At 39.9% G+C, this 15,980-nt stretch overlaps 1 protein-coding gene across 1 annotated transcript in view; it reads right to left on the reverse strand.

The window, feature by feature from the left end:
• LOC120941123 (POU domain, class 6, transcription factor 2-like) overlaps positions 1-15,980 on the reverse strand; it is a 223,190-nt gene that overhangs the window by 26,125 nt on the left and 181,085 nt on the right. The window contains exon 2 of the mRNA XM_040354404.1: positions 1,674-1,765. Coding sequence (XP_040210338.1) covers positions 1,674-1,765 — 92 coding nt within the window. The remainder of the gene's footprint in view (positions 1-1,673; positions 1,766-15,980) is intronic.

Consider the following 15,980-nt stretch of genomic DNA (forward strand, 5'->3'; position numbering starts at 1 on the left):
TTGTTTATAGCGCAAAAAATAAAAATCGCAGAGATGATCAAATACCACCAAAAGAAAGCTCTATTTGTGGGAAAAAATATATAATTTGGGTACAGTGTTGTATGACCGCGCAATTGTCATTCAAAATGCGTCAGTGCTGAAAGCTGAAAATTGGTCTGGGCAGGAAGAGGGTTTAAGTGCCCAGTAATGAAGTGGTTAAAAAAAAAGTCCTATATGATTTTGTCACATCGCCAAACTATGCCTGCTTTTAAGGCCTATTATTACCAGTTATCCATTGACCTGAGGGACATTTTTGATGGGATATGTGCTTGGGCAAATGTTATGAATTAAGAGTAGTTTTCTAAAACCATATTACTTTTGTCAATATAATAAAAATTAAACAGAGACCTGAACATTAGTTTTCAACATTAGAGAATTAAACTTGAGTTTCTATAAAGAAAATAATGAACTATCACTGCTCATCTAACAGTCAGGCCTCGTACACACGACCGAGTTTCTCGGCAAAAACCAGCAAGAAGCTTGCTGGGTTTTTTTTTTTTGCCGAGGAAACCGGACGTGTGTACATTTTTCGATGAGGAAACCATCGAGGATCTCGTCGGGGCAAAAAAGAAAGCAATTCTTCTTTTTCTTCGACGGGAATGGGAAAATTTGGCTCGCCGAGATCCTCGGTGGCGTCACAAGGAACTCGCCCGTCGAGTTCCTCAGACGTGTGTACGAGGCTTCACACATATCCCTTGGGGAGTTATTTTGTCTAACAAGAAACTTTCATATTTAATTACCTTGTGCTATACAGGCATACTCCACTTTGAAGTACACAATGGGGTTTCTTTACTAAAGCTGAAAAGTGCAAAAGCAGGCTCACTTTTTCATAGAAACCAATGAGCTTCTAACCCCAGCTTGTTAAATTAAGCCTGGTAATAAAAACTGGAAGCTCATTGGTTTCTATGCAGACGTGAGCCTGATTTTGCACTTTCCAGCTTTAGTAAATAAACCCTATTGTGTACTTAACAGTGGGGTATGCCTGTAAAAACACTTCTCTATGAAAGTTTTTGCTTGACTAAGACAATACAGTGAAATTATAAAACACCAACTTTATAAGGTCATGTTCTCATAGCTAATAAGAACTTAAGGTAAACACACTATCCTAACATCACTGTGCTCTATAGGCTGTTTTAGAGTACATAACATATGTAAAAACAATGCTACAATATCACTTAAAATATAATAAGGAAGTAAAAAGAAATTGTGAACAGTTAGGAAGAAATTGTGAACACATGAGAATTAACAGCAATATACTGTACATGATAATACAACGGTGTGTAAGTTATTACATAAACATGGAGAATGCAATACAGATCTTCAATATAATGTGTTTTACTTAGGAATTAAACATGTACATGTGTATTATTTTTTAAACAGGTGTATCTTCTACAACTATACATACAAGTGTGCATATACTTGTATCTATATGACCACGTGTTAAACTTGACTCAATCATTCTATTTTAATTGTATTTTAAAAATAAAGTACATATAAAACACCTATATCATCATGAAAGACATATTATTCTGATTCTTAAATATACCCTATAACATACATTCAAGGTCAAAGTGCCTACATGTAAGCAGACCTATAGGACAGTTACATTAAACAGGTGCATGCATGTAACAAACCTGAGGCCCAACTGAGAATCCTGGATGAGACTGGCTGGGGTGAAGAAGATCATTTGTACCTGCCTCAATCGCCACGGAGTTGCCTCTGGCTCCTGCAATGCAAAGAGAATCTCTGTCTTATTATCTGAAGCAGAGATCAGCACATTACATTTCACTGGTGATGTCACGGAGCATCAGGCTGAAAATGATATGCTTAAACGGTTTATCAATAACCCAAGAGCTCAAATCACTTATCAGCTGCATAAATTATGCTAATGTTCATTCAGAGCAGCCGGCTCATTCAAGGAGATACAAGGATCTGACAGCAGAGAAACTGAACCTTTCATCAGTAAGGCTAATGCGGGTCGCATTATACATCAATTTACATACATGACTTCCCAGCGTGACTGTGTAGAGTAATTTCTTTTCATGCTCCGATGGCAACAGCAAGTGTAATTCTGAACACAGAGCAAATAAGGAAGCACCAGAACGATGATTTTATTACAACTGATATGATAGCGTCTTTTGTTTCACAATTCCCCTGATAAAACGGCACTGGATAGTAAAATTATACTGAGTGTCAGTGCTATGTGTTTAATTTGATAGAATTTCTGACAGAAAACCAACTATAATAAATTAATTAATTAACACTGTCAAATTAAATTAAGTTTTAAAATGTAATCTTAATACTTTACTTTGAGTCAGTCTTACAGATTACATACTTAATCATTGCAAGCAAACCTTTACATTGTGAAGGTCTGGTAAATACATTGTTCAATTTATTAAGATCTTGAAATTGTACTTTGAAAACTAGTTTTTTTTTACTCAAAGCCGCAATGCCAAAAGCTCTCTTAACTCAAAAGAAAACAACATCACAAATTCCAATAAAAACTACTAAGGTCTCCTATAAAAGGTGTTTTATAGTACAGTGCACAGATGGGGTGCTATCATGACAGATGACCTCAGGAGACTGGAGCTGTAGTCAAAGGAGATCAACAGAATAGGAAAAGGTTTGCAGATATTCCTTTGTTCTCAGATGATTGACATGCACATTCACATTTCACATTCACATTTAGTATTCAGAATAATCCAAGAAAGCTTCATCATAGCCAGTTGTGTATGTTCAGCGACAAGCAGATACCCTCATGTAAGGTCATCTTAGTGATTTTTTAATTTATTTTTCTAACAAGGTTTAGTCATACCAAAGTAAATGGACCATTCTAGCTACTTTACATGTAATTACAGCCATAGCAGACCTGATATAGGTCCCAGCAGCATAACCATCCAGTACAGCCTGGCTGCATACAAATGTATACAGGGAGCAGTACCATTTGGAAAATGAACTTGAATAAAGTCAAGTTTAGGAAACTTATGAGCCAGTTTCATTTTTTTGTAAAAGCAAAAAATTTGCTGTATATTATTTACTGTTTAAACTGTTGGATATCTGACGAAAAAATCCATCGGATTAGATTCCATCAGATATCCGATCGTGTGTACAGTGCTTCAGACTTCAGAGAAGTAAATGTTTAATATATACATATATACAATATTGTCAAAAGTATATTGAGTTGCCCCACCCTTTGCAGCTATAACAGCTTCAACTCTACCAGAAGCGCATTTGTGAGGTCAGGCTGATTTTGGATGAGAAGGCCTGGCTTGCAGTCTTCACTTTAATTCATCCCAAAGACGTTCTATGGGTTGAGGTCAGGACTCTGTTCAGGCCAGTGAAGTTCCTCCACCCCAAACTCACTCACTCCATGTCTTTATGGACTTTGTTTTGTGCACTGGTGTGCACATCATGTTGGAACAAGGAAGGGGCCACCCCCAAACTGTTCCCACAAAGTTGGGAGCATGAAATTGTCCAAAATGTCTTGATATGCTGACACCTTAAGAGTTCCCTTCACTGGAACTAAGCGGCCAAGCCCGACCCCTGAAAAACAACCCAACACCAAAAATTCCCCCTCCACCAAATAAATTGGACCAGTGCACAACGCAAGGTTTATTATAATAAAATATTTTGTGATAAAAGTTTTTAGACATGATTGGTAGGTTTACTGGTGGTCAGTTTAAAAGTGTTTTAAAAATACACTCCAGCCAAAATTTAAATATAAGCCTTTAGGCCTCGTACACATGACTGAGGAACTCGTCGTAAAAGACACATCGTTTTCCTCAACGAGTTCCTTGTCAGGCTTGTCGAGAATCTTGACAAGCTTTCTGTGCGTACACACTGTCAAGACAAAATCTCGTCGTTCTCAAATGCGGTGACGTACAACACGTACTACAGCACTATAAAGGGGAAGTTCGATTCCACTGGCACAACCCTTGGGGCTTCTTTTGCTAATCGCATGCTACTGCGTGTTAAGTAAAAGATTGGTAAGAGACGATTCACGCTTTTCAGTCTGACAGCGTGACAAATGTGCTATATCCATTACGAACGCTACTTTTACCTAAGGTGCGCTCCCGTCTCATACTTTTTTCTGAGCATGTGCGGGTTTCTAAGCATACACACGAACGTGTTTCTCGTTGTAAACCAGCCTGACGGGAAACACAAAGAGGAAATTGAGACTCCCGACGAGGAAAAAGAGAACTTGTTCTCTTTTTTTCTCGTCGAGTTCCACGTCAGTTTTCTCGACAAAAAACATACACACAACCGTTTTCCTCAGCAAAAAAGCTCTGCCTCCAAGTTTTTTGATGGATTCTGTCGAGGAAAACGGTCGTGTGTACGAGGCCTTACGTGCTAAATGGAGCACAGCCTGTCTGTTTATTACTTAAATTTCTCATCCAAGCACTGCTTCTGTGCCCCTGTCCATCTCATTTCCTTTTATCAGGAACAGAGATTTTCCACAGTCAAACCTACTGTGGAAGTTTGAATATGATTGGTGACATCACTCCTACTGCCCTCCTACTGACCCTGTGAGACAATCTTTGTGTGCTGTGGATACTGTGGGTTATGGACAATTCAGAATAAAGTAAAAGGTGAACCTTCTGAGTTTCGCACATCTGCTGTGTGCTGGAAAGCCTTATTAGTTCACTGATTGGTTTCACTTGTTGCCTGAAATTGCTATTTAAATTATAAATAATACAACTATTGCATGCTATAATCATATTACTTTAGTGAATAAAAAGCAGAAAATAAGTCATGCATTATCCATTTACTTTTTTCTTCAAGCATGGCCTTTAAAATGTTATTTAACCAATATATTTTCTTATAAATAATTTAAAATGCAAAAGTATTAAAACAGCAATAAAATTGACTACTACATATGATTCAATGGAACTTTTATCTCTGTGGCTTTATGTCAGTCAGGACATAGGCACATAATAGGATTAAGTAATAAATGTGCAAAGCAATTATGCGTAAATTTGAAAATCTGATTAATCTGTAATATCCTTTGTGCAGAAAGTCAGAAATGGACATTGCTCTGGGAATACTTACAAGCACTCAACTGAAATATCTAAATTGATTTTGGAACAAACTAATAAAAACACAGAGACTTGCTGACATTTTTATAAAGTGAATTCTGTCAAAATACGTCTGGCATTTAAATGACCACTGTCATTTCCAGATCGAGAGAAGATGCCTATTATAACTGTGAAAAACAAAACAAAAATAAAAAAAATGTTTCCTTAATATATCACACAGAATAGGAGAAGTCTTGATTTCGACATTATCGTGGACAAGTTTATGTATGTTTTATGTTCATTGGAGTTTTTTTTCCTGTAAAGAAAAACAGGGTTTAGAAGTAAACATTGTTCCATTTGGTTTTTGCACAGATTATCAGACTTGCTAAACTATCCCATCTCCTGGCTTGACTGTGTGGCTGCTATCAAGAAGATCTTATTTTTCAAGCTCTTAAAGCGGAGTTCCACCTACAAATGGAACTTCACTTTTTCGGAACCCTCCCCCTCTCCGGTGACACATTTGGCACCTTTCAGGGGGAGGGGATGCAGATACCGGTCTAAGACAGGTATTTGCACCCACTTCTAGGCATAGACTCCTGTGGGAGTCTATGCCACTTCCCGTCCCCCCCGCTGTCTCCTGGGAAACACACTGTTCCCCACAGGAGAGCGGGGACCAGTGATGGCACGCCGCACTACTAGCGCATGTGCAGTAGGGAACCGGGCAGTGAAGCAGCAAGGCTTCACTTCCTGATTCCCTCACCGTGCATGGTGACGGCAGCATTCGAGGGCCGAGCGATTGCTCAGCCTCGTTTGCCGACATCGTGGGCTCGCTGGACAGGTAAGTGTCCATTTTTTCAGCTGCAGTATTTGTAGCTGCTGGCTTTTAAAAAAAAAATTGGGTGGACCTCCGCTTTAAACTTCCTGTTTTTTTCTGATCCAAATCCCTCTATACACCATGTAAATAAGCTTAAAACAATTATGAGGACCACAAATACCCTGGATTGCTTGACAGATCCTCTATAAACCTAAACTGAAAGGTGTCTTGGGAATTCTGCACCTGGGTAGTTGTTATAACTCCACTCAAACACCCAAATAGTGCAACTCTCTCTCCTTAAAGGGGTTGTAAAGGTTTGTCTTTTATTTTCTAAATTGGTTCCTTTAAGCTAGTGCATTGTTGGGTTCACTTACCTTTTCCTTTGATTTCCCTTCTAAACGTTTTTTTTCTTTGTTTGAATTTCTCATTTCCTGTTTCTCCTCAGTAAGCTTTCCACCATCATCCGAGCGGTGGAAAGTCATTTAGAACAGCTTACCAAACACCTTACTGAGGAGGAACAGCAAGTGAGAAATTCAGACAAAGAAAAAAAAAACATTTAGAAGGAAAATTGAAGGAAAAGTTAAGTGAACCAACAATGCACTAGTTTAAAGGAACCTATTTAGAAAATAAAAAATGAACCTTTACAACCCCTTTAATGCCACATTTTTTTTTATGAGGGAGTCTGGAAGCTTATTTTGCTGCACCAATTATTATTGCTAAGGTTCTAATATCTCTTAAAGTGGGAGTAAACTCCCATGGTTGATATCTACCTATAGGTAAGCCTATAATAAGTCTTACTTATAGGTACAGTAAATATCTCCTGAACATGCACTGTTTCGAAGGTATTTACTTGTGAATGGGCCATTGACATCACTGGTACATGCCCTCTGAAGGAATGGTATGCCTGTGCCATTCCTTCAGAGCTCTGTGAATGGCAGCTCCCATACTCAAGCGCAGGATTGACACCATCGCAGCATGGCCAATCAGATAGCCAGAGGACACAAACCTGGAAGGAAGACCGGGTGAAGATGAAAGCCTTGTCAGTGGTGACAAGCTGGAGGGCTTGTCACCACTGACAGGAGGGCTTTCGTTTTAAGGTAAGTTTCACATAATGTGCTAGCATGCAATGCATATAACTTTACCTTGCAGGCTTACAAAAAAAGCATGGCGATTTACTACTGCTTTAAGGAGTCAGATCTTTCAAAGATCAAAAATTATTATTATGCTATGTCTCTACTACGGCACACTCCCTTACCTCTCACACTGACCCTGTTTAAGACCTCCTATCTGGTATAATCATACCCATATACCTTTTTCTGCTGCGTTTTCAACTTCTACATTTCTCCAAAAAGTGGGAGAAATAATACTGATGCCAAAGGACTGGGAAGACTTCTCGATTTGGCCACTTCTAAATCTTCTACCAAACTATAAACATATAATGCTTTGGTAGCTTTTATGAACTCATGTTGCCTGAATGCCCTTGGGATATTCCCCTCACCAGTTTCAGAGTCTGCTCAGGCCTATAACTCATGCTTTTCTTTTTGCCCTTAGTTGAACATTAATTGCTTATCTGCATATGCATATCTTATCTGTATTTTTCAATTGACCAGTGTTGTACCTTTAACCGATTAATGTTAAGCCGATTTCTTCTGTCTTATATTTGTACTTCCTTAGAGTGATTCTAAAGGCTGGCATTTTTTACCTTCGTGCATTCTATGCAGCGGCTGCCCCCAGCCCCCCAAATCCTTACCTGAGCCCCTCCTATCTAGTGATGTTCACAATAGCCTTGGCTGTATGGAGATTCTCTCTCCTTATTGGCCGAGGCAGGAGCCCATGGGCTCCCATTGATGTCAATTACAGCCAGGGAGCCAATGAGGAGAGATCAGGGGCAGGGCTGAGCCCCAGCTCTGTGTCTTATGGACACATGCAACGGTCCCAAAGGACAAGTGGCTTTCTCTGGGAGCACTGCTCGAGGGGAAGGAGCCAGGAGTGCTGGCGGGGGACCCGAAAAAGAAGAGGATCAAAGCTGCTTTGTGAAAAACCACTGCACAGAGTAGATAATTATACCAGGTCTGTTGTTTCGTAAAAAAAACAAAAAAAAAAACTTTAACCTCCCTGGCGGTATGATTATGTCAGATTTTTGAATCTCAAAGTGGTACATTGTTTTGCATTGAGATTTGACTTTTTATATTGTAGGCCTGTAATGTTTAGTAATAATACACAAAAAATGTGGTCCAAACAAGAGTCTGGTAGACATCCCGGGTATGAAAAAGTTTGAAATTCAAAATCATAAATTATAATATAATAAATTACTGTAAATAATTATAAAAAATTTAAATAAAATAAAACATTATAATAATAGTAAAATGTATTTCCCCACGATTCACTATCGCTCAATTCTGCAAGTGTTCTAATTTACTATCCCTGTTTTTTTTTACTTTTGACGTCAAGGAACACTTTTTGGTTGCTATAGACAATCTCAAGTTTCCAGGCAGAAAGAACAGTATTTATAATATAAAAGTGCATGCACTGTACAAAGCATTAGGGACAAAAGGGAGGTGAAATGATTTGATACAATAATGTAATCTGTAAGATTACAGTGTACTGTTTGTGTTATGTTATTTTTACTTTTTAAATTTGCCGCCGGGTTCCGCCCCCATGCGTCGCAATGCTCGCAGGGAACAGAGCCTGGCACACAGAGCATCGGGCGGATAATTTGGTGGAGGACACAGCGGGGGGACATCGTAGGATCCTGGTGTCAAGGTAAGTATGCTTTACCAGGATTCTGCATGGCAATCCTGAGTGTGGCTCATGGTACTGAAATTGAACTCCGAGCCACACTCGGGAATACTGCCAGGAGGCTTAATATCACTTTAACCTTATGGTAAAGCTTCAGTAAAAATTGTTCAGTAAGGAAAGGCACCCTGCTGTTAAAGTATATGTTACTTTCTGCTGTCTTTGTACAATTGAGGATATTTATCTTTATTTCCTGATCCAGACATGCAACAGAAAGTTAGAGGAAGTGTCCAAAAAATTAGGGGAATACCCCTCTTATGCCGCGTACACACGACCGTTTTTCATGATGAGAAAAATGCAATTTTTTAAATTGGTCTTTAAAAACGGTCAAGTGTAGGCTCCAGAGCATTTTTCTCAACGAGAAATATGTCCATTAAAAATTTAGAACCTGCTCTATTTTTTCTCGTCGTTTTTCACGTGGTCGTTTTTCTCGGCGTGAAAACGGTTGTGTGTACGCTTTAACGACGGGGAAAAAACCACACATACTCAGAAGCAAGTTATGAGATGGGAAATTAGCATAACCAGCCGAAAGGGTGGCACCATTCAAATGGAACTTGCCCTTCATAGTGCCATCGTACGTGTTGTACGTTTTGCTTGAGCATTTATTATGAAGACAGGCTTGAGAGGAATCACATCGAGAAAACCTTTTTTTTTTCCCATGACATGAAAAACGGTCGTGTGTACGTGGCACTAGAGAATTGTCTCCATTGGAAGAGTTACCTTTATCTCTTGTTGTCCCTTTTCCTCACCTTCTTTCTGGGTGAATCCCTCACTGCAGAAAATGCAGGGTCTAAACCTTCTTTGCTTACTAAAACTAAAAAAAGGTTTTACCTAGAGATTCACTTTAGCGTTCTTACAAAAACAAGTCAAGATTGGAACTCCAGCCATAATGTTTTCCTTACTAAATTTCAATACTTTTGAATCTTTGTTAGGAGGAACACATTTTACTTTCTGTCCCAGTGACACCATAGAAAGTGAGTGAAATGCCTCTGACAGAAACACAGAAGACAATTATATCCTGCTAGAAGCTCTCACTCGTTCACACATAAATACAAAGATTTAATTTTACTACCTGCTTCAGTAACCATGTAACAAATATGGAAACTTTTCCCAACAGGACCACAGACAACAATTACAACCTAATGAAAGTTATCATACTTCCTCACTTTATAAAAAATATATATATTAAAATATAAAAAAAAATATCTTTGGAAACAGCAAGTAGGGGTTGGAGCCTCTGTCAGGTTTTTCACTGCTGTTTATTTCCCTATTCTGGAAATTTCCTCTTACTTCCTGTTAAGACATGGTGATGTGAGATTTTCCACTGAGGACACAGACAAAACCAAAACAAATTTTTAGTACAGTAGAATTTTGTTTATTGCTGTCTTTACTTTAGGGTCCATTTAAAAGGCAGTGGTAAAATGCAGATCACAATGTGATGTGTGTATCCAAACGTCCAGTGGCAGCAGTATTACACTACTGTGTATCAGAACGTATGTTTTGCAGCAGTATTACTACTGCTGCTAAATGTGACAGCTTCCCTAAGGCTGATTGTAGGAAGCCAGCAGCCGCCAGCATCCTAACTACCATGTCTCATCTCCACCTGGCTGATTCAGCTGTAAGCCAGGAAATCTAAGCTGACATTAAAATGTAAACAAAGGTATAGATATTGTTTAAAATAAACCGGCATGCCCCCACCTTATTCATACCAGACCCTTCTGGTTTGGCATGAGTTTTAGGAGGGACCCCATTAAAAAAAAAAAACAGCATGTAATCCCCCAATATCCATACCAGACCATTCACATCTGGATCTTGAGAGGGAATTCAATGCAAAGAGCACAGAAAATGCATTAGCCCCCCCCCTCAAAAAAAATTATACAAGACCCTGATCCGAGTCTACTGCCTAGGTAGCCTAGAAAATGGAGGGACAAGTGTGTCCTCCTGAACCATGCCAGGCCACCACATACCATCTTGCCAGGGAGATGCCCAAGTTCCTCTTCCCTACAACTCTGCTTGTTGGTTGTGGGGGCCTGTAGGATGGGCAAGGGGCTCATTGGAATCTAAAAAACCCCCTTTAAAAATAAGGATCCCCTTAATACCACCCCCCATTTAAATGAGTGAGGCCTCTTACACACGACCGAGAATCTCGTCGTAAAAGAAACATAGTTATCTTCGACGAGTTCCTTGTCAGGCTTGTCGAGAATCTTGTCAAGCTTTCTTTGCATTCACACTGTCAAGACAAAATCTCGTTGTTCTTAAATGCGGTGACGTACAACACGTACAACGGCACTATAAAGGGGAAGTTTTATTCCATTGGCACCACCCTTGGGGCTGCTTTTTCTAATCTCGTGTTACCGCGTGTTAGTAAAAGTTTGGTGAGTGACGATTCGCGCGTTTCAGTCTGTTAAAGCGTGACAAATGTGCTATCTCTATTATGAACGCTACTTTTACCGAAGGTGCGCTACCATCTCATACTTTATTCTGAGCATGCACGGGTTTCTAAGCATACACACAAACGTATTTCTCTTCGTAAACCAGCCCAACGAGAAACACGACAAGGATATTGAGACTCCCGACGAGAAAAAAGAGAATTCGTAAAAAAAGAGAACTCGTAATTTTGTTAGATAATTTTCGTTTAATGGATTCGTAATTTTGTACTTTTGTAAATACATTGCGGCGCAGTCATTCGCAATCTCGTATTTTAGTTTCATTTTCAACACGCAGCTAATCCATATTAAGATAGACTTTCTCTTAAGCCCCGTACATACGGTCGGACTTTTTGCCAACAAACTTCAAAATGAGCGTTTGCCAACTCCCTTCAGACAAAAATTCACTGAAAAGTTTGTTTGAAGTATGATTGTGTGTACAATGTGACTCAGCACAAAAGAGATAGGCTGATTGGCTAAGATATTAAGTAAGATACATCACTCACTAACTACACTGCCCAGTGCCCATTCGAAAGAACGATACGAGTATACAAATTTACGAAAAGACAAAGAAACAGGTTTACAAAACACACAGATGAAAATACGAACATACGAATGAAAATACGAACAGACAATAGATTTAAAATACGGAATGCAAATCGTTCGTTATAGATGTTATTTTCGTTCTTTTGCTGTTTTGGTGTTTTGTATTTTCGTAAGATTCGTATTTTCGCTTGTTTGTTATTTTGCTTATTCGTAATTCCGTAATTTTCGTATTTTGGTTCTTTCAGCTTTTCGGATGTTCAAATTGATCCGAATGTACGAATACTAACAAATTTGTACGAAAATCCATTTGTTATGAACGGAAACGCACATGTCTAGAAACACCATATTTGAGCCCATGTTCACAGATCTGAGGACCCAACATACATAATAATGCCCCTCTTATTTGATGATCATACGTGCATCTAATTATTTGTCCTATTAATTGAATCACTTGTTTGATACAGAACAAACAGTATTTTTTGCCGTTATCAATCTGATCACTTTCAAGCAACCGTGGTTCTAAAAGCTGATTAAAACTATCTGTTGTAAAAAGAAACAAAATAGTGGTGAAAAACAATGGATACATAGAAAGGTAGGATCAATCATGTATGGCCATCATTATATGACAACACCTATTGTAATATATAGCAGTTGCTTTTGATCACTTACAACCTGTTAGTGCACTATTACTTTTTTTTTCAATTTAACAATGCAATGTTAACATTTGTTTTTTAAGCTGATATATGAGTTAAAGTGCACTATAGATATGAAATTCATCTAGGTTCTTATCATGTACCTAGTTATATTATTTGAGAAGCCAAGGCTTTTAAATGTGTTATTCTAAGTAACAGTAAACAACCACTTAAACATGATATGTCATGGTCAAATACATAGCCTGTGCTGCTGGCCTATGTTCTACTACAATATACTATTTTATAGTGTGAGTAACATGAATTTTACATACTTTGATCTTTAATAACAATCGGCTAAATTGAAATACCAAGCATTGTGTCTGGTAGTTCACTTTGCTTTCTTATAGTGTGCACTTTTCAAATTGCTTCCAAGAAGTTATTATACATTGTGTTAACACAATCTAATACAATTCAAACAATGCACTAAATAAATAAAGCTTTCCAGGTGTGATCCAGCAGAAAACCCCATTCTTTGTGTGACCACCAGTTTCATCTCCGCAGCGCTCTATGCATTTCTTATGAACTGAGCTGTAGAGAGTGATGTTGCCGAAGTCTGCACCAAATGCATTAACTCAAACATAATCATGTTAGGGTCACTGAGATCTTCCCAGCTCTCCGACATATTCAGATGACATTTCATATTCACTGTTTGCTGCTAACATTCACAAGCTAGGGTTGACTATGAAGGTTACTTATTAATAAATGGTAGATTTCTATGAACAATTACAACACATAGTGGCTTTGTGTGACAAGCAACAACAATTTCTTACTTAAAGTGGTATTAAACCCCAAAGCAAAAACATATTATGTTGAAGCTTACAAATCATTAGATGTGGTGGCTGCATCAGTTTTCTTTTGTTTTGATTTTTTACCCCTTGGTGATTTGGCCAATATTAGTGAGACACAACTCTGGATGAATAAGCACAGTAGGCACAGCATACAGCAGCACACCGTCAATCTGGGAGGGGGAATGCTAACTCTGTTATCAGATTTAGATACACTCAAGCCCTGTACACACTGGTTAGAATCTCGTCAGGAAAAAAAACATTGTTTTTCCTGACGAGATTCTTGGCAAGAATCTCTTGCCGCCCAAGTGTACAGACACTCCATTCAAAAGAACCGCAGTTCTTTTGAATGGCAAGAACACAGTGACGTCATCGCGTATGACGAGCATGCGCTCGTCACATTCGTTGCCTTCGTCGCCGCCATCTTGTTGCACCCTACCTATGCCTAGGAAGCTACCGCGCATGCGTCAAAGTCATTTCGAGCATGCATGGGTTTCCACTGCGACAGGTAAGTATACACACTCTTGGGTTTCTCGGCAGGAAAACACTGCCGAGAATCACGACTAGAAAATAGAGAGCAGGTTCTCTATTTTTCTCATTGTGATTTTGGACAGTTTTCTTGACGAGAAACCTGAAAGCCTTGTACACACGCACGGTTTACTCGGCAAGAACGCTCTGCCAGCAGTTTTCTTGCTGGTTCTTACCGAGTAAACCGTGGGTTTGTACGAGGCTTAACAGATTGATCCAAACTCCAGCTCACATTTTATAAATTGTTTTTGTTTTTCCTTTGGAGAGAAAGGTTTTAAATGAATAAATAAAAGCAGATCATTTCAACCAACAGTTATAGTGTTAGGTGGTTTGTCTCATTCATGTAATAATAATACATTCTGCTGGAGAGCTTGTGCTTTTGAAAAACAACTGACTTGCTGGCTGACTCACAAGATGAAAATAGAAGAAAGAAAGTCTAAAGAAGGAAACAAATACAGCCGTCACATCTGAGAATTGGTAATCTATAATATAATAAATGTTTGATTTTGGATTTAATACTACTTTAAGATCAGTTTGCATACAGTTGTATTGTATATTTTTAAAGAAACTTTAAGAAAATCATAAAATTTAATTCAAGAAATTAATTAGTAATTTTTAGTATGATTATACTATAATGTGATGGGAAAGAAATTGAAGATGATGGGGTGAGGTGAGGTGACTGAGGGGGAAGCAGTATGAGCTGGGGGGGGGGTGAAAGGTGACTTGGGGGGGACAGGACAGATTGGGGTTAAGAGGTGACTGGGCTGTTCTGTGGGGTCACTTGGGGGGGGAGTTTGATCTGGTGGGGGGGGGTGGAGACAGTTTTGGTTGTGAGGTGACTGAGGGGAGCAGTATGAGTTGGGAGCTAGGTGGTGTTCAGTGGGGTCACTGGGGGGGGGGGTAAGCAGTTTGAGCTGGTGAAATGGGGGAAGAGGAGACAGTTTGGAGGGTGAGGTGAAGGGGAGGGGAGGTGACTGAGGTGGAAGCAGAATGAGCTGGGGGGTTACTAGGGGGAAAACCAGACGGATCTGGTTAGGGGGGTTAATGTGACTTGGAACAGTTTTGGGTGCAAGATGATGGGGTTCGGTGGGGTAGCTTAGGGGGAGCAGTATGAGCTGGGGGGGTGAAAGGTGACTTGGGGGGCAGTACAGATTGGGGTTGAGAGGTTGAGAGGTGACTGGGGGTTCTGTGGGGTCACTGGGGGGAGGAAGCAGTTTGAGCTGGTGGGGGGATGTCGATGGGGTGGCTTAGGGGGGAGCAGTATGAGCTGGGGGGGGGGTGAAAGGTGTCTTGGGGGGGGCAGGACAGATTGGAGTTGAGAGGTGACTGGGGGTTCTGTGGGGTCACTGGGGGAGAGGAAGCAGTTTGAGCTGGTGGGGGGATGTCGGTAAGGCGACTGAGGGGGGAGCAGTATGAGTTGGGGGGAAGGTGGTGTTCAGTAGGGTCATGAGGGGAGCAGTTCAAGCTGGAGGGGGAGTGGCTACAGTTTTGGGTGTGGGGTGACTAAGGGGGAGCAGTATAATGTGATGGGAAAGAAATTGCAGGGATTTAGCATGCATTGACACACAATAAATCAATGTCAGTTGAAATGCATTTTTTTTAATGCATTGCCTTGGTGTGCTTTTTTTTACAGATGGAACCAAAGGTCCCCCCCCCCCTACCCAATAGCATGTACTAAATTTCAAATATTTTTTAAATATCAATACTGCTAAAGATACCATTCCTTAAATGGCAAGAACGCGTTGACGTCATCAACTACGATGAGCCTGCGCTTGTCACATTCGATGTCGTCGCCGCCATCTTGCTACACCCTACACGTCCCTTGTATGCTACCAGCTTACCTGGGACAGGTAAGTATACACACAAATGGCTTTCTCGGCAGGAAACACTCTGACGAGAATCCCGATGAGAAAATAGAGAGCAGGTTCTCTATTTTTCTCGTCGGGATTCCCAGGATTTTTCTCCCTGAGAAAGCATACACCCGCACGGTTTTCTCTGCAAAAAGCTCTCCCAGCAACTTTCTTGCCGAGAAAACCGTGCGTGTGTGCGAGGCTTGAAAGGGAAATCCTGTGTTCATAATGACGTCTTGCCTGATCTTTGTGGAAAGGACCACTAACCTATGGACCCTTTAACAACATTAGTGGTGACAGGCCACTTGGCCATCTGTTTGATACTGATCCTGTTACTGGCTGTTTGGGGAATTCACCACCACGTGGTGACACCGAGTGTCAGCACAGGACCTTCTTATTCTTCCTTTGGATCAAATGTACACTTGATAGTGAAAGAGAGTGCTCCATGGGCCATTGACCATATTGCTAATCCCTAAATTTAGTTATAAG

This window comes from Rana temporaria, chromosome 5 (genome assembly GCF_905171775.1).
Source record: "Rana temporaria chromosome 5, aRanTem1.1, whole genome shotgun sequence".
NCBI classification, from domain to species: domain Eukaryota; kingdom Metazoa; phylum Chordata; class Amphibia; order Anura; family Ranidae; genus Rana; species Rana temporaria.